We start from the raw sequence: 26,251 nt of genomic DNA, 5'->3' as shown, positions 1-26,251 counted from the left end.
ACCCTATGCTTAATTGTGTATATGACTGACATGCCCTATTCCAGAGACCCTTTGTTTTACTGTCTCCAGAGGAGAAACTTCCAATTAGGAAGGGGCAGGCAGACATTTGCTACATAGAGTTGGGGTAGGAGTCTGAGTGTCTGACTGCTTCTCAATCAGACTTTTGGGCGATCTTTCTGGTGTTAGACCTATTTTCACCCAATTTCCAGGGTTTAACCAATTTGGGAGCTTTTTTTAGCAGTCCCCAGGGAAAAATTTTATTTTATGGTTTTCCCTTCTTCTGGCTTTGAACCAGCTTTCTTGACACTGCTAAGGCAGTAATCACCTCCACGTAAGCTTTCTAGCTTTTAAATTTTTATTACTATTGTCTCCTTTTCTGTGTTGTTTGTTCTTGAGTTTATATATAATTGTAGGGAGACAGAGCAGAGGCTACTATGTGTTTTCAATCTGCCATCTTAACTGAAAGCCTCTACAAGTTGTTGTATATATATATATCTATGTGTATACTTTAACATAATATTTTATTGAAATTTGTATTCTTATAATTCTTTTAAAACTATCCTCCTCAAACTTTAAATTCCCTTGGAATCAACTGGAATCCTTCTTAGACCACAGATAGATAGGCTCAATAATTTGCATCTCTGATAAGTTCTCAGGTCATGCTAATACACCTGGTCTAGGGACTATACTCTTGAGAACACCGACTTAAACATTGAGTGAATTGATATTAGTATTCCATTGCATAGAGTTATTTAATTAAATTTCTATTCACTTTGGTTGTTTTAAATTTGTTTCATATTATAAACAGTACTGCTACAACATGCCTTGACTTTGAATCTTTGCATGTTTTAAAAACCATTTCACTAGGGTGAAAATCTTGAACTGCTAGCCTGTTTGTCATCAAATATTTATTGGGTTCCTCCTTTGTGCTAGCCTGCTCTAGGCACTGGAGACATAGTGGTGGGCAAGGTTGTCTGCCTTCAAGGGACTTAGATTGTAGTGGGAGGTGCTAGACAGTAAATGCACACATTTATTCAAAAGTTCAATTATTGGGATGCCTGGGTGGCTCAGTGGTTGAGCATCTGCCTTTGGCTCAGGGGATGATCCTGGGGTCTCAGAGTCGAGTCCCACATTTGGCTTCCTGCATGGAGCCTGCTTCTCCTTCTGCCTAGGTCTCTGCCTCTCTCTGTGTCTCGAATGAATGAATGAATGAATAAATAAGTAAATCTTTAAAAAAAAAAGGTTCAGTTAATGATAAATGCTATGAAGAAAGGATTTGTAGGATTTGGAAAAAGGGATTTTGAGAAATAATTTAGAGAGTTGTCCAAGAAAGCATGGGGTCTCTTACTTGGGGTCATTCTTAGTCCTGCTTGCTACTTACCCTACTTCTGGCTTTAAATACCAGCTGTATCCTGACAACTCAGAAATTTCTATCTCTAGGTTCTCTTCTGAACTACAGATTTTTTTTTAACTACAGATTTTTATATTCAGCTGCCTACTTACCATTTCGATTTGTATAGTTAATAGGACATTATACTTAACACGTGCAGTTCTGAATCTTGATTTCTTCCATCAACTCTGCTCTTTTACTATCTTCCTTGTCTCGTAAATAGCATTTCCATTCTCCCTATTGCTCAGGCCTAAACTCTCAGAATCACATTTTCTACTCCTCTTTTTCTCTCCTACTTCACATTCAATCCACCAGCAAATTCTTCTGACCCTGCCTTCAAAATATGTCCAGATTCCAACCACTTCTCACCACCTGCAGTGCTACCACTCCAGTCCAAGTGCTTGTCATCGCTGTCCTGGATGGTGGTGGTCTATATCCACTCTTGCCCTCCTATGGCTCCATTCTCCTAAAGCAGCCAGAGAGAGCTTTTTAAAAACACAAATGAGATCAGGTTGTTCCCCTTTTTTAAAACTCTCCAGAAACTCCTTATAATATCCAGAATAAAATCCAAAGTACAAAAGATGACCTCCTACAAAGCCCTGTGTAATATAGTTCTTTCTTTCTTGCTTTCTTTCTTTCTCTTTCTTTCATTTAGAGCAGGAGAGGGAGAGAGGCAGAGGGAGAGAGAGAATCTTAAACAGGTTCCACGCCCAGCACAGAGCCTTATGCAGGGCTCAGTCTCACAACCCTGAGATCATGACCTGAACTGAAATCAAGAGTCAGATGCTAAAAAAAAAAAAAAAAAAAAAAAAGAATCAGATGCTTACCCGACTGAGCCACCCAGGCGCCCTCTTACATCATTTCCTACTACTTTCCTTTCACCCAGGATGCTTTCACCACATTGGCTTTCTTGCTGTTCCCACCGCGCCCCCCCCCCCCGCTCGTTTTTTTTAAGAGATTTTATTTAGAGAAAATGCAAGTGGGGGAGGGGCAGGAGGAGAGGGAGAGAATCGTAAGCAGACTTTGTGCTGAGCTCGGAGCCCTATGTAGGCTGGACCTACAACCCTGAGACCATGACCAGGGCCGAAACCAAGAGTCGGTCACTCAACCAACTGAGCCACCCACATGTCCCCTTGTTTCTTTAAGTTCATTCCTGCTAATGAACTTGGTGTTCTTCCTGAGATTCTCAAGACTTACTCTGAATTCATTTAGGTCTCTGCTCAGATTCCATCTTCTCCAAGGGCTTCACTGACCACCCATATAAAGTATCACCTATATCCTCTTCCCATCACTTCGTATGCCCCTATATTACTATTCTGTGTAGCACTTACCACTGTCTTTCAGTTGTAATTTTTTCCTGTTGAGTGACCATCTCTCATTACTAGAATGGAAGTTCCAAGGGACACAAGATGCTGTTCCCTGTCATTTCCCCAGACCTAGAATGGTGGTACAAAGAATGAGATGAGTGTTGAATGAATGAGGGAGGAAAAATAATGGTCCTATGGTTAAGGTGCCTGGAGGATGAGAGTGAGATGAGGTGCTGCCCTAGCTAGTGTTTTGGAGAGTATTTCAGAGCTTTAGAGGGACATGTGGCTTGGGGCCTGGATCAAGAGCAGTTACATACTTTTTGTTTTGCTTTAATTGTTTATTCTTTTATTTGAAGAATTGTTCCTATTCATTGTAAAAAATTCAAGCAGGTCACATCCCTCTTTAGAATCTCAGCTCATACCACCACTTATCCCACTCCCATAAAGAACCAGCAATTACCTTTTTGGTCAGTTTCCTCTAAGCTGTCATTGTTCTTTATTGCCAAATTGTTCTTTGTTAAAGATTGTATCAATTATAACTTGATTTTAAGATATTGAAAATGCCTCTTTGGATTTTTTTTTTTCTTGTTGTTGTTGTTCTTCTTCTTTTGTTGTTCAAACAGTTACTTTACTTTTTAAGTTAAAAAAACAAACAAACAACTCCATTTATCCCCTAAGAAACAGCATCCATCTGTTCTGGATCTCTTGATGGAGTTACATATTCGCTACAAAAGGAGAAAGGAATCGTGAAGATGACGGTGCCAAGGACACTTGCTTTTTGCTATCTGTCATTACTGTGGCAAAGAGAGACAATTACTCTTTCAGATCTTTTGCGGTAAGCTTGACCTCTCGTATGATGATGTCTTTGCTGATTATCTGTGTGAACCAGGGGACAACCTTTGGATATCTTGAATTTTACAAGGAGGCTTAAATTGAGGAAGAGACAGGAAAGATTGGGTAGCTGAATTCTAGATCTAAAATATAATCCTCCTCTGGCTGGTAATTCATCTCCTTGGTTTCTTTATTTATATAGTGAAATAATGGTATTTACCTTACACAAGTAGTTGGAAAATTAATTATGCAATATGAGTAAAATGATCTATGAAAAGTGACACTTAAGTACCTGAGTGGTAGTATTAATTATTTTGCATTTCTAAGAAAGAGCTGAATATTGGCAAATGGTTGTTAGTAGCTCCATAGCAGCTTATGTTGGTATTGGTAAGAGCTAGAATATAGGTTGTCGGTGTTTGTAAGGTAAACTAAAAACAAAACTATTAGAAAAACCCGTTAGTGAATGGTCAATATTTACATTTTTTCAGGATAATTTATAGCGTTTTATAGTTAATGAGTAAATAGGGCATTGTGTATAAGACTTTCCCATTAAATAGAAGATGTGCCAAAATCATAGTATGTTCATGTTTCCCTTGTTTTATATGTATTCTAAATATTAACATTTGGGTTTAATCGATGTCTAGAGGGATTTTAAGAGCACAGATTTAGAACCAGACTCCTGGGTTTGAATCCTGACTATGCCATTTATATGTGACCTTAAGTAAATTATTTAATTTCTCTTTGACTCTGTGTCATCCTTGGTGAAATGGAGCTGATAATAACATCTACTTCACAGAGTTGTAACTACTTCCAGTAATACTACTGCATGAAAAGCACTCAGGACAGTGCCTAGCACATAATAAGAACTCAATGCTAGTTATTGTTTTGTTTTCATCATCATCATCATCATCATCATCATCAGTACTAGGCCTTTTGATTAAATAAAATGCCTCCAGTAAATGATGATAGTGCCTTTGAATTTGGCCACATCAACCAAATAACAAGGCTTTTCTCAGAGGTGATTGCCCTGCATACAGATAGTACATGATTCAGTGAATTTTACTATTAAGTTAAAAACCTCACCTTGTTCTATATGCCTTCATTGGGTGATCTCATCTTCTCCCAAGGCTTTAATTACCATCTATATGATGATGACGACGCCCAAATTTATATCTGCAGCCCGGACTTGTCTAGTGAGAGTCAGACCCATATATTCATACATACAACTGCCTGTTGGACACTATTAGGTGTCTTTATGGTATCACAAAATCAGTATGACAAAAAGAGGTTCATCTTTCATCATTTTTCTCTTCAACCCAACTCCTTCTCCAGTGTTTTCTTTCCTCATAAATATCACACACTCCATTTCTTCCTATCCAGAAACCTAAGATTCATCCCTGACTCTTCCCTCTCTCCACATCTATAGTCAGTCATATCCTGTCAATTATACTTCCAAAACAACGCTTGAAACAATTTTTCTCCCCATCCCCTCCATATCTTCTCCTGCATTACTTAGCAACCTCCCAAGTGGGCCCTGTGCTTCAGTCTTGTGCCATTCCTGTCCGTTTTCCTTTCCATAGCCCAGGGGTCTTAGAGAAACTGATCAAATCATGTCGCTAGAGCTGGGTAAAGGGGCTGTCCAACTACCCAGGGCAATCTATAAGGGAGTAACAAGATTCCTAGAGACCTGACAAGATGGAGAAAATAATATTCACCCATAATTATTCTTTTTTTTTTTATTTTATTTTTATTTTATTTTATTTTTTTTTACCCATAATTATTCTTAAAGAGAATATTAGATGTGGTTGGAAAGATGGGAGTAAGATCCTACACATTTGTCTGTCTCCCTCTCTGTTGCCCTTCCTCCCTCTTTCCTGCTCTCCCTTAAAGGAGAATTCTGAAGAGCCTTCATAGAGATTGGATCTAGTTAGCTGGAGGGCTTTTATTTTGCTCTGTTGGACATACAAATTTGGGAACCGAGCCTTAGTATTTGGAGCAACAGGAAAGGGGACTGTTACCACTGATCCTCTTTCTGTTTTTCTCAGAGAAAGAGCTCCCAAGTCATAGGTTCTGATTGTGATTCCCTGACTAGCAGCATCAGCATCACCTGGCAACTTATGAGGGATGAAAATTCTAACCAAATTTAACCCATTCTGATCTTCTGAATCAGAAAATCTGGGGGTAGGGCCTGGCAATCTCTGTTTTAATAAGCCAGCCAGCCGATTCTTTTTTTTTTTTTTTTTTTTTTTTTCAGCTAGCGGATTCTTATGGATGCTGAAGTTTGAGAACCACTGCCAAACTTGGAAAAAAGTATTTAAAAAACATTGATGTGAGGGAAATACATTATTATCCTGGCCCCAGTACTTATTATATATCTTATACATCCAGCGTGTCTCTCTCCAGTTTAAATTCCTTTGCTGCATCCATAGTCCTTAGGATTAATTCATAACTCTTAAACTTTAATCAACCCTGTCTGGGGCGCCTAGGTGGCTCAATCAGTTGAGCATCTGATTCTTGATTTCGGCTCAGGGTTGTGGGATCAAGCCCCAAGTTAGGTTCTACATTCAGTGGGGAGTCTGCTTGGGATTCTCTCTCCCCCTCTCTCTGCCCTTCACCCTGCCCGTTCATTCTCTTTCTCTCTCTTTCAAATAAATAAGTCTTTAAAAAAAAAATAAAGAACCCTACCTACTTAGTGGTAAAAACAATAATAAATAAAAATAGTCAATATGTATTCATTCCACAAATATTTATTGAACCACCTACTAGGTACAGGTATTGTTCTAGAGTCTAGATCCTTGAATCACAGTTGCAAACCATATAGAACAAAGTCTTACTCTCATGAAGTTCAGGACTAGAGGAAACAGATGAGCATTTAAATGAATAAAAAATGATCAAACAGTGAAGTGTTAATGTAGAAGATTGAAATCAGATGATGGCTACTTTAGACTGGTCATTAGGGAAGGCCTCACTGAGAAGTACTTTGAATGGGAGTTGAGCCAGCAGGTGAGTGAGTATCAGCAGTACTAGCACTCCAAGTGGTGGCGGCGGCGGCGGCGGCGGCAGTGGCAGTGGTGGCAGGGGGTGTGGTAGGCAGTTGCTAGCATCAAGTCCTAAAGTGAGATCCAGGTCTGTGATCAAGGAGCAGAGGAGGCTTGATAGGAATAAGAATTTGAAGAAGCAGTAGGAAGGTGAGGACAGAGAGCTAATAAGCAGGGGCTAGGCACAGGTCTTTGTGAGCCAGGCTGAGTTTGGATTTTTTTTTTCATTGAGATATAATTCATGTCCAGTAAAATTCACCCTTTTAAATGTGCCATTCACTGGTTTTCAGGATACTTACAAGTTGTGCAACTGTCACCTCTATTTCCAGATCATCACTCCAGAAGGAAACCCCCATTAGGAATTTGGCTTTTGAGTGTGATAGAAGATTTTAGCAAGGGAGGCAGCTATGAGGCAAATGGATTCTAGGTAGGCAGGAGTGAAAGCAGAGAGACCAGGTGGTCTTTTGCTGTATTTCAAGCAAGAGATAGTGGTCTGGAGGAGGATGGTGGCAATAGAAATGGAACAAGCTGAGTGGGCTCTGGGTATGTTTTGCAGGTAGACACAACCTAACTGCAGGGCAGTGCTGCTTAAATTATTTGTGATGAAGAACCAATCTGGGGACACCTGGGTGGCTCAGCGGTTAAGCATCTGCCTTCAGCTCAGGGCATGATCCTAGAGTCCCGGGATTGAGTTCAGCATCAGGCTCCCTGCATGGAGCCTGCTTCTCCCTCTGCCTATGTCTCTGCCTCTCTCTCTCTCTCTCTGTGTCTCATGAATAAATAAATAAAATCTTTTTTTTTTTTTTTAAAGAACCAATTTGTTAAATTTCCAGTCTATCACAGATTAAAACTTTTGAAAAATACAACAAAATTATAAAATGAGACTCTTTTTTTGGGGGGGACATGGCCAGGAAGGGCATATGGGATACTTTAGTCTCTGTCAACTTCCTGGGTTGATTCAGAGACTCATCTGATACTATTAACAAAATGAAGTAGATTATTCAGAGCTTTTATTCAGTAGCTATTCTTTGGAAAAGTATATATATTTCTAAAAGGAAATTTTTGGAAAACCCACCAAACTTGGAAAGAGGTTACAAGCAGCACTATTAGAAATGGTGAAAGTTGTTAAAACCCCAGATGCCCAAGACTGCTGTGTGTGGATGTCTCTGCTCCCCCTCTGCTCCTGCAGCACTGTGCCTGTGCCTCTGTGGGCCACTGCCTGTTTTGCTAGGGCCATGGTGGGGACTCTTCATGTTCTATTGACTCTGAACTAACCCCTAACACAGGGCAAGCATATGTATATTGTCACACCGGAGCAGTGACTACAAAAATTGTAAATCTGTTAACATTGTGGAATACTACATAGTTATAAAAATGATAAGCATGCAATATATCCTATATATAAAATAATATTAAACCAAGAATGTAGTTCCATAATAATATGAATACTGATCACTATGCACAAATACTTTCATGTAAATGAAAGAAATGAATGAAAACCTAGGTGAGGATGGTTTTCCCTGTAGGACTGTTCTAAAGAAGCATGCTTTATCATTAAACTTCATAAAACACCATTTTTATATAATATTTACTTTAATTCTCAACTTTCAGTAGACTAAAAAGTTAAAGAAGTCACATTTTAAAAAAAATAAATTTATTTTTTATTGGTGTTCAATTTGCCAACATATAGAATAACACCCAGTGCTCATCCTGTCAAGTGCCCACCTCAGTGCCCGTCACCCAGTCACTCCCACCCCCCGCCCAACTCCCCTTCCACCACCCCTAGTTCGTTTCCCAGAGTTAGGAGTCTTTCATGTTCTGTCTCTCTGATATTTCCCACTTATTTTTTCTCCTTTTCCCTTTATTCCCTTTCACTATTTTTTATATTCCCCAAATGAATGAGACCATATAATGTTTGTCCTTCTCTGATTGAGGAAGTCACATTTTTAATTTGAAATTAAAGCTGAAGCAATGTTATTCTTTCACACACAGAAAGCCAGAAGCTAGATGTCAGTTTAGCTTGAACAAGAACAAAATTTTTTATTATTAAAGATTTATTTGTTTGTTTATTATCTCTTCTGGAAAACGCTGGAAAGATACAGAGCGTGAGCGAGTTGGGGGGTAGAGAGGCAGATTCCCTGCTGAGCAGGGAGCCCAACACGGGGCTCGATCCCAGCCCCTCTGGGATCATGACCTGAGCTGAAGGCAGATGCTCAAGTGACTGAGATGTCCAGGCACCCCAACAAGAAAGAGTTTAATGCAAAACATTTGTATATTAACTTATTCCTGTCTTTATCTTATTTTCCTTAACCATTTTCATATTTTAAAAATCTAATAGATACATATATATGGCCTAGATTGCAGTACCACCATTCTTCACTCCATGTTCTTCCCTATTTTATTTTTCTCCTTACCATCTTTTCTTACTTAAGAGACTATAGATTTCATCCATTTGTTTTGTTATCTTCCTTCATGAGAACATACACTCCTTGGGAACAAGAATATTTTCCTGTTTTGTTCACTGCTGTGTGCCCACAGCTTCAAGTAGTGCTGAGTTTTAGTACTTAATAAATTTCTGTTGACTTAATGAATGAATTGTAAATAAATATGTACTTATATATATGTGCTATTTTCTTCAAACTCAATAATTTACTCAAAATATTTGATTAATTGCTGTGTACTGGATGTTGGGATGGAGTGATAAACAAATGAGCAAGGTCCTTTCCCTTAAATATCTCTGAGGGCAAGCATCTACTGTCTACTATGATAGGTACTGAGGACAGGCAGGTAGACAAGGGAGGTTTTCCAACAAGGAAAATGGATCAAGGAGGGTCTCCCCAAGGAAGTGATTTAGAAGAGTAGATGCCAATCATGTGAGGGGAGCCAGAGATAGAAGGATGCTGTGTTGCAAGCTTGGTGGTGAATTCACAAAAAAGAATACATACTTTGTAGAGATATTTCATCTAGTTAGTTAGAAACTTAAGATACCATTAGATAATTGGCTAAATGTTTTCTCCACACATGGGTACAGAGAATAATAGATCTTTTCAGATTTATCATCCTTAAAAACATGGCAGATGGAACATTTTTAACTGGTTCTCACCTGATCTTTGAAACACATCCTCAGCTTTTATCCCACTTTGCTAAGTCAGTGCATATCTCTTATTAACGCTTTTTTTTTTAAAATGCAGATTTGTTGAAGAGGGCCATATTCCTTACATACATGCTTTCCAGCGTTTTCCAGAAGAGATGAAATTATATGGGCGTGACAAAGGAATCTTTGCCATAGAGGCAAGTTATTATTTCTTTTTTACTTTGTACTCACTAATAAGACACAAAAATAATATAGTATAATTTCTATTTCTTGACTTATTATTTGGTGTTGGAAGTTTTAGAAAATGGCATCTAGTTTTTGTTCTGTGTATATGTAGAACATTAATTATAATTTAATGAGGAGTGGAATTATTATTTTTTATTTTCCTCATGTGGTCTCTTCTAATCCTTTCGGTTGTCCTGAACATGTAGCTGTGGTGTGAGGTGCGAGCACTGTCAATAGGTGTTTGGGTGAGATTAAACTTTAGAAGTTTTCTTTCTTTTTCTTTTTTTTAAGATTTATTTATTTATTTATTCATGAGAGACACGAGAGAGAGAGGCAGAGACACAGGCAGAGGGAGAAGCAGGTCCCACACAGGAAGCCCTATGTGGGACTTGATCCCTGGACTCCAGGATCACGCCCTGGGCCAAAGGCAGGCACTAAACCGCTGAGCCACCCAGAGATCCCTAGAAGTTTTCTATAGAGACATTTAGGTAATTTCAAAAATTTTTTTTAAAGATTTTATTTATTTATTCATGAGAGACACACAGAGAGAGAGAGGCAGAGACACAGGTAGAGGGAGAAGCAGGCCCCGTGCAAGGAGCCCGACGTGGGACTCGATCCCGGGTGTCCAGGATCATGCCCTGGACTGAAGGCGGCGCTAAACCGCTGAGCCACCAGGGCTGCCCCGTAATTTCAAATTTTTTAAAAAAGCTTTTTGTTATTTGCATACTATGTTGCTTTTGAGAAAAGAGAAGAAAGTTATTCTTTTGTTTCAAGAGGTACTATTTTATTTTATTTTATTTTATTTTTTATTTATTTACTTATGATAGTCACACACAGAGAGAGAGAGGCAGAGACACAGGCAGAGGGAGAAGCAGGCTCCATGCACCGGGAGCCTGATATGGGATTCGATCCCGGGTCTCCAGGATCGCGCCCTGGGCCAAAGGCAGGCGCCAAACGGCTGCGCCACCCAGGGATCCCCAAGAGGTACTATTTTAATAAGTTGTTTACTTGTTGGTCTTTTTCTAGATCTGTTTTCAGAGGTCTCCAGTGGAAGGACTTCTGTCCTTTAATTATGAGTCTTTATCACTATTTATAGTGCTCAAAGATTATCTTCTCTTTGTTCTTCATCCGAAGCTTTTCAGTATCTTAAATATTGACATTAAATATTACCATTTGGCCACTTAAGGAATTATTATTATTATTATTTTTTATGATAGTCACAGAGAGAGAGAGGCAGAGACACAGGCAGAGGGAGAAGCAGGCTCCATGCACCGGGAGCCCGACGTGGGATCCAATCCCGGGTCTCCAGGATCGCGCCCTGGGCCAAAGGCAGGCGCCAAACCGCTGCACCACCCAGGGATCCCAAGGAATTATTTTTTTATAGGCTTTCCTAACCTTCACAGCCTTCTGTTGTTTGTAGTTTAATTCAAGAGACATTTGTGATCCTTACTAAACCTCTGCATAATCGTGGTTCACTGTCATCTCAGTTTTACACATGAGCAAACACTTCAGGAAGACAGAATGAATGCCAAGGCCATATGGTTGGTGGTCCCAGACTTGGGACTGTAGTACTTGCAGCTTTTTGCTCCTGTATCATCTTTGGCTGTTTGCCTGCCATTCTGCCCTTCTTTATACACTGGTTCTTCTAAACCCTTAAGTAGGTGCTATGAAAATATAATTATATAAAATACTAATTTTGAAGCATTGAGCCAGAAGTTATGGATGATTGGAAATGCAGATAAACAAGCTTGCAACATTCTGTAACATTTTACATCTGCATTGAATTTAGAGTATTGATCACTACGAATGATTTGTAGGGAACATTAGAATTTTAAACTAGAAATGACTCCACTGTCAGAACAACTCATGCAGGAGCAGTTCTATGGATTTAGAGAGAGAAAGCAAGTTTGGAGGTGGGTTCCCAGGGCTGCTTCCATGTAGTCCTCATTTATTTTACAGCCAGGATTGATGATGGGACGAGCTCCATGCGCGCTTGCACTTGCAGTGGCCCACATCCATGGGCAGCACAGGGAAGGTGGGTATGGCTGCATCTACCTCTTAACCTGATAAAAACAAAGAAGAAATAATAATAGTGGTAGTGCTTTTTCAGGTAGGCCCTGTTTTACATATTTTATAAACTCCTATTATTAATATCAACCCTGTGAAATACATATTATTATTATGCTTATTCTACAGATAAGGAAACTGAGACACAGAGAAATTAGGTAACTTGCCTGGTACTCTCACAATGAACATAATCCAGCATGGCCAAGGCAGCCTTGGTTTGTAGGGAGACAAAAAAAGTGGGACTGTACCAAGCAAGCAATGAGGGGTGGGACAGGGAGAACAGGGGCAGGAAGTGGAAGTAGGTTATTGAGATAGTAAAGAAGCTCTGGACTTGGAGGCTCCTGAGTGGCTCAGTTGGTTAAGTGTCCAACTCTTGATCTTAGCTCAGGTCTTGATCTCAGGTCTTGAGTTCAGGCCCCTCACTAGGCTCTAGACTGGTTACCAAAACCAAGAGGTGGCCCTGTGGTAGAGATGGCAACCAGAACCAAAAGACAGGGTATAGAGGATCCAACTGAAAGATAGTCCAGGCTAGAAGTGACAATGTGCAAACCATGTGTTCTGGCATGAAGCACAGGCTAGGGAGCCTTCCTGAAAGATGGGAGATTAGTCTATTTTTTCTTAGCTTGGACAGGATTCTGATAATTTATCTTTTATTTTAGTTTTTAAAATTTGAACATACTTGACATACAACATTACATTAGTTTCAGGTGTAACAGAGTGATTCAGCATGTCTATACATTTTCGCTATGCTCAGCACAAGCATAGCTGCTATTTGTCACCATACAACACTGCTGCAGTATCACAACTATAGTCCCTATGCTATACATCTTATTCTGGTGACTTATTCATTCTGTAACTGTGGAGGGTTGCAATAATTTATTTAAAGGACTGGGGACACAGAGGACACATCCTGTTCTTCTAGTCCGCATCCAGACCCCAAGTAATTTGTCAGAGATGTGGTGGGATAGCTGAACTTGAAAGTCAGGGAGGTATTTACAAAGTACAAAGTGCCCCGTGCCACCTCTGTTTGCCTCTAGGAAAAGAAAAACACAAGTTTTTAGTTTCAGAACCAGCCTGCACTCAAGATTGATTGGTTTTTCATCTTCTTAAATGGCATCCCATGCTCAGTGAGACGTGTCTGGATTTCCTGGGCATGCCTTGGACTATAACTGAATCTACCCTAAAACTGCCACATAGAAGGGTTTTTTTTTTTTTTTTTTTAATGATTGATTTGAGAACCTGTATAATTCACTAATTAGTAATTTCAAATTTAGTTGCTAAAAAATTGGTCGTAGCTAGTCATCTGAGCCTTGTTTAAATGTTCTGCTAAAAGGAAAAGACATGCGGATCCCTGTGTGGCTCAGTGGTTTAGCGCCGCCTTCGGCCCAGGGCGTGATCCTGGAGACCCGGGATCGAGTCCCACATCAGGCTCCCTGCATGGAGCCTGCTCCTCCCTCTGCCTGGGTCTCTGTCTCTCTCTCTCTCTCTGTGTCTTTCATGAATAAATAAATAAAATATTTTAAAGGGATCCCTGGGTGGCGCAGCGGTTTGGCGCCTGCCTTTGGCCCAGGGCGCGATCCTGGAGACCCGGGATCGAATCCCACGTCGGGCTCCCGGTGCATGGAGCCTGCTTCTCCCTCTGCCTGTGTCTCTGCCTCTCTCTCTCTGTAACTATCATAAATAAATAAAAATTAAAAAAAAAATTAAAAATATTTAAAAAATAAAATAAAATAAAATATTTTAAAAAATAAAAATAAAAGGAAAAGACATTTAGTTCAGTAATTCTTGGTGTCTTTACATTTGTTATCATTTTTTGTATTAATCTCCCCAGTGTAGTCTTGGCTAACAAAAAATTATCTTTCCCTCCCTTATTCTCCATCTACCCTTCTCTCCCTTGCCTCTCCCCATCCCTCTCCTCTCCCTTAGCCTCCAGTACATTCTGTATCTTATGTTGTAACTGAGCTTTAGCCTGATTTCTCGGAACCATTCACCACTCAAGTTATATTGATAATTTTTGCTTGGTTGAGGTTATTTGTACTTTTTGCTGGTGCCTGAAATTACTTACTTGTATTTAACTCCCTAACCAAATTGTAAGCTTCTCAGGAATAAACACCAGAATCTTTTATATGGGATCATAAAATATTAAAGCTGAAGGGAAATTTAGACATCACTTGGTCCATTTTCTTTGTTCTTTAGTAAGGGAACAGGCCTAAGAAAAAATGTGATTTGGGAATAGGTAAACCTCTACTTAATTAGGGTTTTCATGAGGATTATATGAGATAATATCTTCAAAATGCAGGTATATGATAGACATTGAAATGGACATTCCTTCTAGGTCCCAGGATAGAAAAACTTTTTCTCTGTGGAGAAGATTAAGAGTTATCCTCAAGCTACTTGGAAGAAAAAAATGTATTGTTTTTGGAAATTAAGATTTGCATTTTAAAGATCTGCTATAGGGATCCCTGGGTGGCTCAGCGGTTTAGAGCCTGCATTTGGCCCAGGGCATGATCCTGGAGTCCTGGGATCAAGTCTCACGTCAGGCTCCCTGCATGGAGCCTGCTTCTCCCTCTGCCTGTGTCTTTGCCTCTCTCTCTCTCTCTCTCTTTCATGAATAAATAAATAAAATCTTTAAAAAATAACAAAATAGAGCTCTGTTATAAACAAAAAAACATCTTTGAATATGCCTATTTCTAAGTTTGCTACAAGGAGGTGCCAGGAAGTTCATGGATGACTCTTGCTTTTCATTACAGTGTTTTATAATTTTGGTTACATAAATTCAGCTTCTTGCAAAGGATATTGCTTCCTGGGCTGAGTTTATATGTTTGAGAGTGGTAGGTAACCAGTAATTTTCTTTTGAATTAAGAAATTTGGTTTCATTTTATACTCACATAGACACTCAAATTTCACTCTATAAAAATAATTATTTCAAAAAATATATACCTTGTCCTTTCAGACAATACCTTGTCCACTATTGCCAAATGTTGAAATGACTGCAGGAGTGACATAATGCACAGAACCATGGGACTACTACTCTTGTAGCCAGTGTGGCTTATATTTCCCAGAAGCCTCGCTTAAGTCTTAAGCTAAGATTGGCTTTGCCTTCCTATGGGCAGTATGGGAAGGAGTGCCTGCAGTTATATCCACATTCATTTCTGGTGATTTGGAGTGTCAGCCTGGAATACTATGTTCTTACTATGGTATCGAATCTAGACTGTTCTCTGCCCCTCCTAAGTTTTTATAATTTGAAACTTAAATTTTGTAAATTAAGAAACAAAATGAGTTTTTTATATTTACTTACATGTTTTATAGTTGCTCTGAAACCATTCAAATACTAATTTTTACTCATCCTATTAGTTACCAAGAGAGGTATATTAAAATCTCCAGCATCCTAGGATTACAGCTGTTTCTTTATGCAGTCTGATATTATCTACCTTAGAATTATATGTTTAACCATTGGCATTTAATATAATTATAAATATGATTGGGTTTAAATATACCATCCTGCTATTATTTGTTCCATTTAGTCTTCTGTTTTTTTTTCTTTTCCCGCCTTCTTTTGAATTGACTTTTTTTATGATTCTATTTTATCTCCACTCCATATATTAACTATACCTCTGTGGGGGTTTTTTAGTGTGTGTGATTGCTCTAGAGTTTATAACATTCATTTTTAACTTATCACAGTCTACTTCAAATACTAGTGTAGGACCCTTTCAGCAATATACTTTCACTTCCTTGCTCTCATCCTCTAGTGTCAGACATGTTACTTTTTTTTTCATTATTTATTTACTTATATTTGAAGGAGACAGAGAGCTGGGGGGCCGGGGAGAAGGGGAGGGAAAGAATCCCAAGCAGACCTTGCCACTGAGTATGGCACCAACGTGGGGTTCTGTCTTACAATCCCAAGATCATAACCTAAGCCAATATCAAGAGTCAGATGCTTAACAACTGAGCCACTCAGGTCCCCCTAAACATTTTACTTTTATCTGTTATAATTTTCACAATGCATTGGATTATTTTTGCTTTAAAAATTCATTTATCTTTTTAAGAAATTAAAACGAGTAAAATGATTTTGTATTTACCTACATATTTGCTATTTCTGGCACTCTTCCTGTCTAAAAACTCCTTTAATATATCTTACAGTACAGATCTGTTGGCAGTGAATTCTTTTGGCATTTCTTGGTCTAAAAATGTTTTTATTTGTCCTCATTTTTGAAAAGATATTTTCACTAGTGCAGAATTCTGGGTTTGTACCTAATTTCTTTCAGCACTTTATTTTTATTTTTTATTAAAAAAAATGATTTATTTATTTTTTCATGATAGACATAGAGAGAGAGGCAGAGACACAGGAGGAGGGAGAAGCAGGCTCCATGTCGGGAGCCCAACGCGGGACTCGATCCCGGGACTCAGGGACTCAATCCCGGGACTCAGGGATTTGCACCCTGGGCCAAAGGCAGGCGCCAAACTGCCGAGCCACCCAGGGATCCCCTCTTTCAGCACTTTAAAGATGTTTCATTTTCTACAGGCCTGCCTGGTTTTTTTCTTTCTCCACTCCTCTTGTTCCCAGCTTTATTAAAGTTTAATTGACAAAATGTTCAGGTATTTTGAATGTACATCATGGCGATTTGCTCTATATATAGCTCGAGAAAGGATTCCCGCATTGAGTTAACACATCCATCACCTCACATAGTTGTCTCTTTGTGTGTGTGTGTGTGTGTGTGTGTGTGTGTGTGAAGTCATTTAAATTCTACCTTCCTAGCAGATTTCAATCACATAGTACAGTGTTTTCAACTGCAGTCACCATGTTTTTACACTGGATCCTCAGACCTTATCCATAGCTGAAAGTTTGTACTCTTTTACCAACCTCTCTGTGTTCCTCCAACCCCCACCCCCTGGCAACCACTTTTCTACTCACTGTTTCTATGAGTTTGATGGGGGTGTTGTTGTGTTTAAGATTTGACATGTAAGGATACCATGAAGTATTTGTCTTTCTCTAGATTATTCAGCTTAGCTTAATGCTTTCAGGGTCCTTCCATGCCATCACAAATGGCAAGATTTCCTTTTTCCTTGTGGCTGAATAATGTTATATTGTGTGTGTGTGTGTGTGTGTGTGTATCTCATACCTTCTCTATCCATTCATTTGTGGATGGACACTTAGCCAGTATATTGGCTATTGTGAAAAATGCTGCAATGAACATGAAAGTGCAGTTATCTTTTTGAGATCTTGTTTTCGTTTCCTTTGGATGTATACCCAGAAATGGGATTGATGGATCATATGGTAACTACATTTTTAATTTGAGGAACCTCCGTACTATTTTTCATAATAGTTGTACCAATTTACATTCCCACTAACAGTGCCCAAGAGTTCCTTTATCGTACTCCTCCTCCACAATCTCACCAACACCGGTTACTTTGTTTTTTTGATAGTAGCCATTCTAACAGGTGTGAGGTGACATCTCATTGTGGTTTTGATTTGTATTTCCCCAATGATTAGTGATATTGAGTCATATACCTGGTGGTCATTGTTATGTCTTCTTTGGAAAATGTCCATTTAGTTCCTCTGTTCATTTTTTATTTTTTATTTTTATGTTTTTTAAAGATTTTATTTATTTGAGATAGAGATCAAGCACAAGTGACTGGGAGGAGCAGAGGGAGAGGGAGAAGTAGGCTCCCCATTGATCAGGGAGGCCAACAGGGTGCTTAACCCTAAGACCCCTGAGATCACGACCTGAGCTGAATGCAGATGCCCAACTCATTGAGCCACCCAGGCAGCCCCCTCTATTCTTTTCTTAACTGGAGTATTAATGCTATAAAGGTGTGTGAGTGCTTTATATTATTTGGATATTAACTCATTATCAAATACCATATTTGTAAATATTTCTTCCCATTCCATAGATTGCCTTTTCATTTTGTTGATTACCTTTGCTGTACAGAAGCTTCTTAGTTTGATGTAGTCTTGCTTATTTATTTTTGTTCTTGTTGTCTTTGTTTTTGGTATCAAATCCAAAAACTCATTTCTAAAACCATTGTCAAAGCTTACCTCCTGTGTTTTCTTCTAGGGGTTTTATGGTTTTAAGTCTTAAATTTAAGTCTTTAATCAATTTTGAGTTGATTTTTGTGTATGGTGTTAAATAGTGGTCCAGTTTCATACTTTTGCTTGAGGCTGTCCAGTTTTCCCAGCAGATTGTTTTAAATCTTTTTATAAAAGATTTTATGTATTTTTTTATTTGAGAGAGTGAGCAAGAGAGAGAGCACAAGCACAGAGGAGGGCAGAAGGGAAGGGTGAAGCAGACTTCCTACTGAGGAGGGAGCCCAGTGCAGGGTTCAATCCTAGTATTCCAGGATCATGACCTGAACCAAAGAAAAATGCTTAACTGACTGAGCCTCCCTGGTGCCCCTGCCCCCAGCACCATTTATTGAAGACACTATCCTTTCCCTATGTATGTTCTTAGCTCCTTTGTTGTAAATCAATTGACCATATATGCATGGGTTTATTTCTGGACTCTCTGTTTCTTTGATCTATGTGTCTGTTTTTATGCCATTACCATACTATTTTGATTACCAAAGTTTTGTTACATAGTTTGAAATCAGAAAGTATGATACCTTCAGCTTTGTTCTTCTTTTTCAAGATTGTTTTTGCCTACTTGGGGTCTTGTGTGATTCCACACAAATTTTAGGGTTTTGGGGATGTTTTTGTGTTTTTGTGTGTGTTGTTTTGTTTTGTTTTGTTTTGTTTTTTTACTTCTGTGAAGAATGCTATTGGAATTTTGATAGGAATTGCATTGAACTGTAGATTGCTTTGGGAGTATGGACATTTTAACAGTAGTAATCCTAATCCACATGCACAGAATATCTTTCCATTTATTTGTGTCTTCAATTCTTTCATCAGTGCCTTATAGATTTCAGTTTACAGATCTTTTACCTCCTTGGTTAAATTTATTCCTAGGTATTTTATTCTTTTTTTTTTTTTTTAAGATTTTATTTATATATTTGAGAGAGAAATAGCAAGAGAGTGCACAAGCAGGGAGGAGAGGGAGAAGTAGGCTCCCCACCGAGTAGGGAACCTGATGTGGGGCTCAGTCCCAGGAACCTGGGATCACGACCTAAGCCAAAGGCAGACACTTGACCAATTAAGCCACCTAGGTGCCTGTTAATTCTTTTTGATGCCATTGTAAATGGGATTGTTTTCTTAATTTCTCTTCCTGATAGTTTTCTGTTAGTGTATAGAAACAACTGATTTTCATATATTGATTTTGTATCCTGCAATTTACTGTATTTCTTTACTAGTTCTAATAGTTTTTTGGTGGAGTCTTTAGTGTTTTCTAGATGTAATACCATGTCATCTGCAAATAGAGACAATTTTACTTCTTCCTTTCTGATTTGGTGCATTTTATTTCTTTTTCCTGCCTAATTGTTCTAGCTAGGACTTCTAATACTATCTTGAATAAAAGTGGCGAGAGTAGGCATCCTTGTTTTCCTGATCTTAGAGGAAACGTTTTTAGCTTTTCATCATTGAGTATATATATATATACTGTTAGCTGTGGGCTTGTCAGAAATAGGCCTGCCTGATTTCTGATTCTTATCTTTTCCATTCTGTCAGTCTTATCTTTTCTATTCTCTATGTAATGTGTTTTTTTTTTCCTCCAGCTGCTTTTTAAAATTTTCTATTTATCACTCTTTTTCATCAGTTGGATTGCGATGTACCTTGGCATGGTTTTTTTTTATGTTTCCTGTTTGGAATTCATTGTCTGTGGGTGTATAGTTTTCATCAAATTTGGAAATTTTTCATTCATTACTTCTTCAAATATTTTTTTCTATCTTCCCTTTGTTTTTGTTTTTTTTTTTGGAATACCAATTACATGTTAGACCATTTGATAGTGCCCACAGTTCACTAAGACTTCTGTTTTTTGTTTGTTTTTTATATCTTCTTTCTCAGTGTGTTCTGTTTTGGACAGTTTCTGTAGTCAAGTTTTCAGTTTCACTGATTTTTAGTTTTTGAATGTCTAATCTGCTGTTAAACCCAATAAATGTATTTCTTATTTCAGATCCTGTGCTTTTCTAGAAGTTTCATTTTAGTTTATTTTTTCCATTTCCCTAATTATGTTTGTTTTCTTTTATCTCTTTGAGTGCATTGACAATATTTATTAACAGATGTTTTAAGGTTCTTGTCTACTTATGCTATTGTGTCTGTTATTGCTGCGTATGTTTCTATTGATTGGTCTATCTCTTGATTATGTGTCATGTTTTCCTGCTTCTCTTCATCCCTGGTAATTTTTGATTGGATGCAGACATTGTAAATTTTATGTTGTTGAATACTGCATTTTAGTTCTGGTGTAATGTAACATAGAAATCAGTTTGATCCTGTAGAAGCTTGTTTTAAAGCTGTTTCATTGCTGGCCCAGGGCCTTTATTCTGGGACTTACCCCTTCTACTATGGCATGTTCCCTCAGAAGGCTTTATCCAGTGCCCCCAGTGTTATTAACACAGTCTTTCCACTGCAGCTGGTGCCTTGTATGAGCTCTGGGAATTGTTTGCATTCACTTGGAAAGAATCCAATGATTTTTTTTTTTTCTTGGCCTGAGGTATTTCCTCACACATGCATGGATCAGTACTCAGCCAAAGACTTGAGAGGATCTCTGCAGATCTCCAGAGTTTTCTCTGTATGTGGCTTTATCCTTGCTGGTACTCTGCCTGCAAAGTGTAGCCACCTCAGCTTTTGGGAGCTCCAATCTCTGTCTCCTTGAATCAGCAAGACCACAGGGCTCTGTTTCACTCCCTGGCTCCCTGCACTACAGTTTGGAAGCTGCCTCCAGGCAGTAAACTTAGGCCTTTTACTTCTCTTATTTCAGGGATTATAGTCCTATGCTTCCTGTTGTCCATTGCCTAAAACTGTTATTTCATGAATTTTTCCACTTCTCTGTTTATAGTGGGAAGTCGGTTTCCTTGATGGGCAGAAATGGAAGTGCCAAATACTAATTTTTAGACATTTAGAAATAGATTCAATATTCAAATGTTTTTTAGGGGAGTGTTACCTAAAAGAGAATTCTTTCTTGAATGGCTAAAGTATCTCACTACTCATCCATTCTTGGATTAAAAAAAAAAAAAAACTACAATCTCTACTAATGAATGTTATCACTAGTCTGATCTTTGCTTAAAAATTTTCCCCTCGCTGGACCATATTAGTGGAAGGTCATGGTTATAGGCTTTTGTTTACACAAAATACTTGCCCTAGTGATAATGTCTTTTAACTATTTTTAAGTTAATCTTGAGTGAGGGGACAAGGGTAAGATAAGGGAGTGATTTCTTATAGAGATTTTGGTAGAAAGTATAAACATAAAAATAATATGAGATTATATCTTGGTAACAATAACCATTGCACTTTGCCTTTTCTGCTTATATCTTACCATTTTTTGAAATAAACTTTTTATTTTGAAAAAATTTTAGATTTACAGAAAAGTTGCAAAAAATGAAAATAGTACAAAGGACAGCCATATTTCCTTAACCCAGATTCAACTGCTGTTAACATTTTATCCCATTTTGTTTTATCATTTGTGCAATTCTCACTGCCTGTCTATTGGTCTGAGTATCTGCACAATTCTATTTCTGCATCATTGAGGGTAAGTTATATTTATCATGGCTCATTACCCCTAAATTTTTTAGTGTATATTTTCTAAGAATAGAGATACTGTCTTATATAACTACAATTTAGTTAACTCTTCATTTTTGTAAGAACTGCACTATACAATATGCCATAGTTTACTTAACTAGTTCTTTATTGATGGAGTTTTGTATTTGGTGATAAAAGCCTAAAGAAGGCAGCTAGGTAATGAAAAAAAGCAAACAAAAGTAGAAGCCATCTAAATGTCTGTCAACAGGAAAATGGATAAAATGTGACATTCAGATGCTAGTATATTAAACAGCTACAGCCACAAGCAAAATGAATCTAAAAAACATTCTGTTGAGTATAAATGGCAATATTCACAAACTATACATACACAGTATGTTGCCATTTGTATTCAGCTCAAAAAGAAGGTAAACTAAGTATATTTATTTAGGTATGTTTAGTGTAAGATAGTATTTTTTTTTAAGTAAGTTGGGGATCTTTTTTTTTTTAAGATGTTTATTTATTCATGAGAGACAGAGAGAGAGAGGCAGAGACACAGGCAGAGGGAGAAGCAGGCTCCATGCAGGGAGCCCCACATGGGACTTGATCCCAGGTCTCCAGGATCACGCCCTGGGCTGAAGGCTGCGCTAAACCGCTGAGCCACCTGGGCTGCCCGTGTATGATAGTATTTTTTAAAAAGTAAGTTTGTGATGAGCAAAATTCAGGATACTAGTTATACATGTAAAAGGAGGGGAAGCAGAGGGAAGGGTAGGGAAGGAGGTTACTGGTAGATGCAGCAGCGTTGGTAGTGTTCTAGTCCTTTTTTTTTTTTTTTTTTTTTAAGATTTATTTGTTTATGATAGAGAGAGAGGCAGAGACACAGGAGGAGGGAGAAGCAGGCTCCATGCCGAGAGCCCGACGTGGGACTCAATCCCGGGACTCTAGGATCGCGCCCTGGGCCAAAGGCAGGCGCTAAACAGCTGAGCCACCCAGGGATCCAGTGTTCTAGTTCTTAAATCAGGTAGTGGATTTATGGGTATTTATTTTATTACCATGCTTCAAGATTACAGATATGTTACATGTATTCTTTTATATTTTTCAAGACTGTAAAGGCAACTAGAAGATGTTGTCCAAATAGAGTTTCTAAAATAGAAGTAACATGCAATATGTGGTGCATGGGTTTGTCTATGTCCTGCATCCTCAACTACTCTTTGAACTATATTTAATGCTTCTATTTTTTATCCATAAGACCTAATATAATTCTGAATATATGGCAAGGATTCAGTCTGTGTTTATTGATTAAGTGATTTGAAATAGCTAAAAAACAGGGGCAGCCCCAGTGGCGCAGCGGTTTAGTGCTGCCTGCAGCCCAGGGAGTGATCTTGGAGACCGGGGATTGAGTCCCACATCAGGCTCCTTGTATGGAGCCTGCTTCTCCCTCTGCCTGTGTCTCTGCCTCTCTCTCTCTCTGTGAGTGTCTCTCATGAATAAAATAAAATCTTAAAAAAAAAAAAAAAAAGCTAAAAAACAGAATACATTCAAATGCTTTATTTTCAGGAGATTTCAAATTCATCTATTAGGAAACTTTCAGATGTATTTATTACATAAAATATGAGGAGGCCATTAGATAGTGGCATTTGATGGAAAAAATAAAAATCATTCTACTGATATTTTAGCAATAAGTATTTAAGGGACATGACTTCGATGTATAAACAAGGACATTGAAAAATGCAAGTTATGGGTGTGTCAGTATCACTCATGAATACCAGTGTGTGAGAGAAATCATCTCATCAGTTAATTTGTACTGTTCACCAACATACTGAAACCAGTAATGTATTACTCTGGTCAGAAAATACGTATGTGAGGCTACGTCGAGGATGCTTCTTTTGGGAAAATTATACTTCATATCTGCTATGTGAAACTGGTGATTTCATGTGGATTATCTGTTAATTAGTTTGATTCTTGGCCAGTATCCGCAGGACCCAGCATGCTCAGCTCAGGTCTCCCCTCATCTCTATTTCCCAGGAGAAGAGAGATGGAGTGATAGGTTTTACACTAGCCTAAAGAAAACTGGATAATGACAGAAGTCAGTCTGCAAAAATAATTGCATAACCCTTCCAAAATCAAATAGAGATTATTCGGGGATCATGTGCTTTTCTGGATACTAACTTTTAATCTTCGTTAGTACAGATATGTGAAATTTGAATATAGCTAAGCAACAGTCAGGAGAATATTTAGACAACAGACATCTTAAGGTGGACTCCAATAGGTTTTTCCCAGCTCTCATCGTGGGCCCAGAACAAATTGCAATTTCCCATCTAGTTGACAAGTTCTAATTGGTTATCAGTTTGTAAATTTGTGTTTATTCAAAAGGTCTGTCTGTGCAAGTTGATGATGTATTTCTAAAATAGTCTCATCCCCAGGACCAAGACTATAGCTCACATAAAATAATGTGTTCACCACAAACTTCCAGACTCAACTATGAACATAAAAAAGTATTTTATGTTACTACATGGTAAATTTACAATCATTAAGATAATTCTAGCAGACTAAAAATGCAAAGTGAACTGTTTTGTGAATCATAATACATGTGGAAATCATTTTATTCTTCCTTCATAAATATTACATACCTTGTCATTACTTCTGACTTTACTTTTATTTCTTACTAATTTTCCGTTATAATAGAAAGTCTTGTTTTAAGTTTGGAGGTTGCATACTGGTGCATGTACCATTCGCTAGCTTTTTCTTAGCTGAATCTTTGCTTCAAAACAATCATAAGAATAAGTAAGGGTGAGGCACTGTACTCTTTTTTTTTTTTTTTTTTAAATAGCTAAGCAGGAAGTTCACCTCTGACAGGGTATTGTAATCAGGTTTATCACCAGAACCTGCTGTTGTGTAACAGAAACTCTAGCTTGTCCTTACCTGTCTCAAGGCATTGCCTCATGAAGGAAAATAAACTCACTGGAATATTTGTGAAATTCAATAAAATGCTTTCCCAAGCACTTCGTTTTTAATGCATGCTACAAGAATTTATTATAGCTTTGTGGTCTTTTAAAAAACATATTAACCTTGTGATTTCTTACTGTTAGAATTAAATGAATTTGTATCACTACAGAAGTCCTATGTATCATATTTACTGTACCTTTTAGACATATTTCCGGCCAAGTCTAGTAATAGTTCACATTCCCCCTCTCCTGTCCCCTCCTTTTTTCAAGAAAAAGGGTGAAGGTTTGAGATATCTTCAAACGACTGTTTATTTAATTGACAGGCAGCTTTTCTTCATTGTATGTTTTGCCTTTGCTCACAAAAGTGCATTCACTGTTCCATAGTATGTTGAAACTTTTCAATGGAAATGGCTTTTTGTTAACAAAGGAAGCATTTTCTTCCCTCCTTCCATGTCTTCGCTTTCTCCAGTAAGTCTTGGCTTCTTCAGCAGCTGTACCTCCACCAGAAATGACAAAAGGTGCAATTGTTCTAAGAGATGGCGGTGAAGATAATGCTGGTGGAGTTTTGTGTGTGGGCTGCTGGGGACTGTTTTTCTTCTGTGTTTGGTTTTGTTTTGTTTTTGTTATTCTAGAAAGTTGAGCACACCTTAAAAACAAACCACTACTCCCAAAAAGAGTTTTAAAGACCCTTGAACCTTTATACTGGGTGACCTCTTTTTTTCCATTAAGTTGTTCGTTAGTATTTAAGTGGGCTCCTCTGTCCCAGGGACAAGAAATCCGACAGAACTCACTTAAAACCGAGAGGAATGGACTATAGAATACAGAGCATTGATGTGGTTTGTTTTCTTTTTCCAAGCAGGCCGTGAGCACTTAAGTCTTCCTGCCATTACTCTCCCTGAAGAGCAAAGCTCAGGAGAAGAGGCAAAGGTGTGCGAGTCAAGTTTTAGTGTTTCACACCGTCTCCTTTTTCTGAGTTCCCATTCCTAACTCCACGTGGATAGGCTCTTCATCTTATTTACTTATTTAATTTAAAAATAACCTCTTCCTTCTTTTTTCTGCCTCTGCCTCTGCCTCTTTTGCTGTTTTATTTTTGACTTCAGTTTCTGGAGCATGGTGCTGATTCAGAGCATCAGTTACTTCTATCAAAAATCTTTCAGGTTTTCTGGGGGAATAAGGTAAAAATGTAGTCTCTTTCAGGGACCATCTCTGTGCAGTCCCAAATAATCAGAAAACAGCTCAAACTAAAGCTGAGCCTAGACACACACGTGTCTCTATTACAGGTGCTCCTTATTCTGCTGATGACTTACAGTAAGATACTTCTATCTTTTCAGTATTGATTTTATTTTTAGATATGTTAAACTCACAGACTGATTTCTACACAGAGAATATGTCATATACATGTTACTCTGCTGTGCTCCTTGACAGTGTTTCTAAATCCTCTCCAGAGTTAGGCATTTCGTCATCCCTCACCAGACTCAGCAAGAAGGGATAAGGAGGAAACTGGAAATTCGTTCTGAAGTACATCTCCCGTATTTTGAATGTTGATCAGCAACATTCTGATCTTCTCTCTGAATGAGTAAAAAGAAAAGATGTAATGCTGGTTTAGCCAAACCCACGGAGTGGCACTTTGCCAAGGTGATTCATCCTGGCTTGGAGCAGTCTTACACCTTTGTGAAACTAGGTCCCTGTCGGTTGAAGGAGAAAAAAGACTGCCCCAGAGCTGTCGGTTACTCCCTGAGAACCTCCAAGTGAA

The 26,251-nt window shown here is 38.3% G+C and overlaps 1 protein-coding gene and 1 long non-coding RNA gene across 5 annotated transcripts in view; one reads left to right on the top strand and one right to left on the bottom strand.

Moving 5' to 3' along the window:
- Positions 1–26,251, top strand: part of TAF1B (TATA-box binding protein associated factor, RNA polymerase I subunit B) — a 63,925-nt gene that overhangs the window by 17,250 nt on the left and 20,424 nt on the right. For 2 of the 3 annotated variants that reach the window (XM_077844164.1, XM_077844165.1), the window contains 2 exons: positions 3,376–3,532; positions 9,758–9,857. In XM_077844164.1, coding sequence (XP_077700290.1) covers positions 3,376–3,532; positions 9,758–9,857 — 257 coding nt within the window. Of the gene's footprint in view, positions 1–3,375; positions 3,533–9,757; positions 9,858–11,844; positions 11,921–26,251 lie in introns of those variants that run through there. The other variant, XM_077844166.1, reaches the window with a different exon arrangement.
- LOC144281277 (uncharacterized) lies at positions 1,011–3,482 on the bottom strand. 2 transcript variants are annotated; one of them, XR_013349818.1, is made up of 4 exons: positions 3,158–3,482; positions 2,722–2,826; positions 1,760–1,856; positions 1,011–1,186 (listed from the first exon to the last, which is right to left on the bottom strand). It is a non-coding gene; the product is annotated as an uncharacterized LOC144281277 (long non-coding RNA). The 2 variants fall into 2 exon arrangements; XR_013349817.1 differs by having other exon boundaries at positions 1,763–1,856; positions 3,158–3,481.

Source organism: Canis aureus, chromosome 12, assembly GCF_053574225.1.
Source record: "Canis aureus isolate CA01 chromosome 12, VMU_Caureus_v.1.0, whole genome shotgun sequence".
Lineage (NCBI taxonomy): Eukaryota > Metazoa > Chordata > Mammalia > Carnivora > Canidae > Canis > Canis aureus.
The sequence above is the reverse complement of the archived record's forward strand: the minus strand, read 5'-3'. Positions and strand labels throughout refer to the sequence as shown.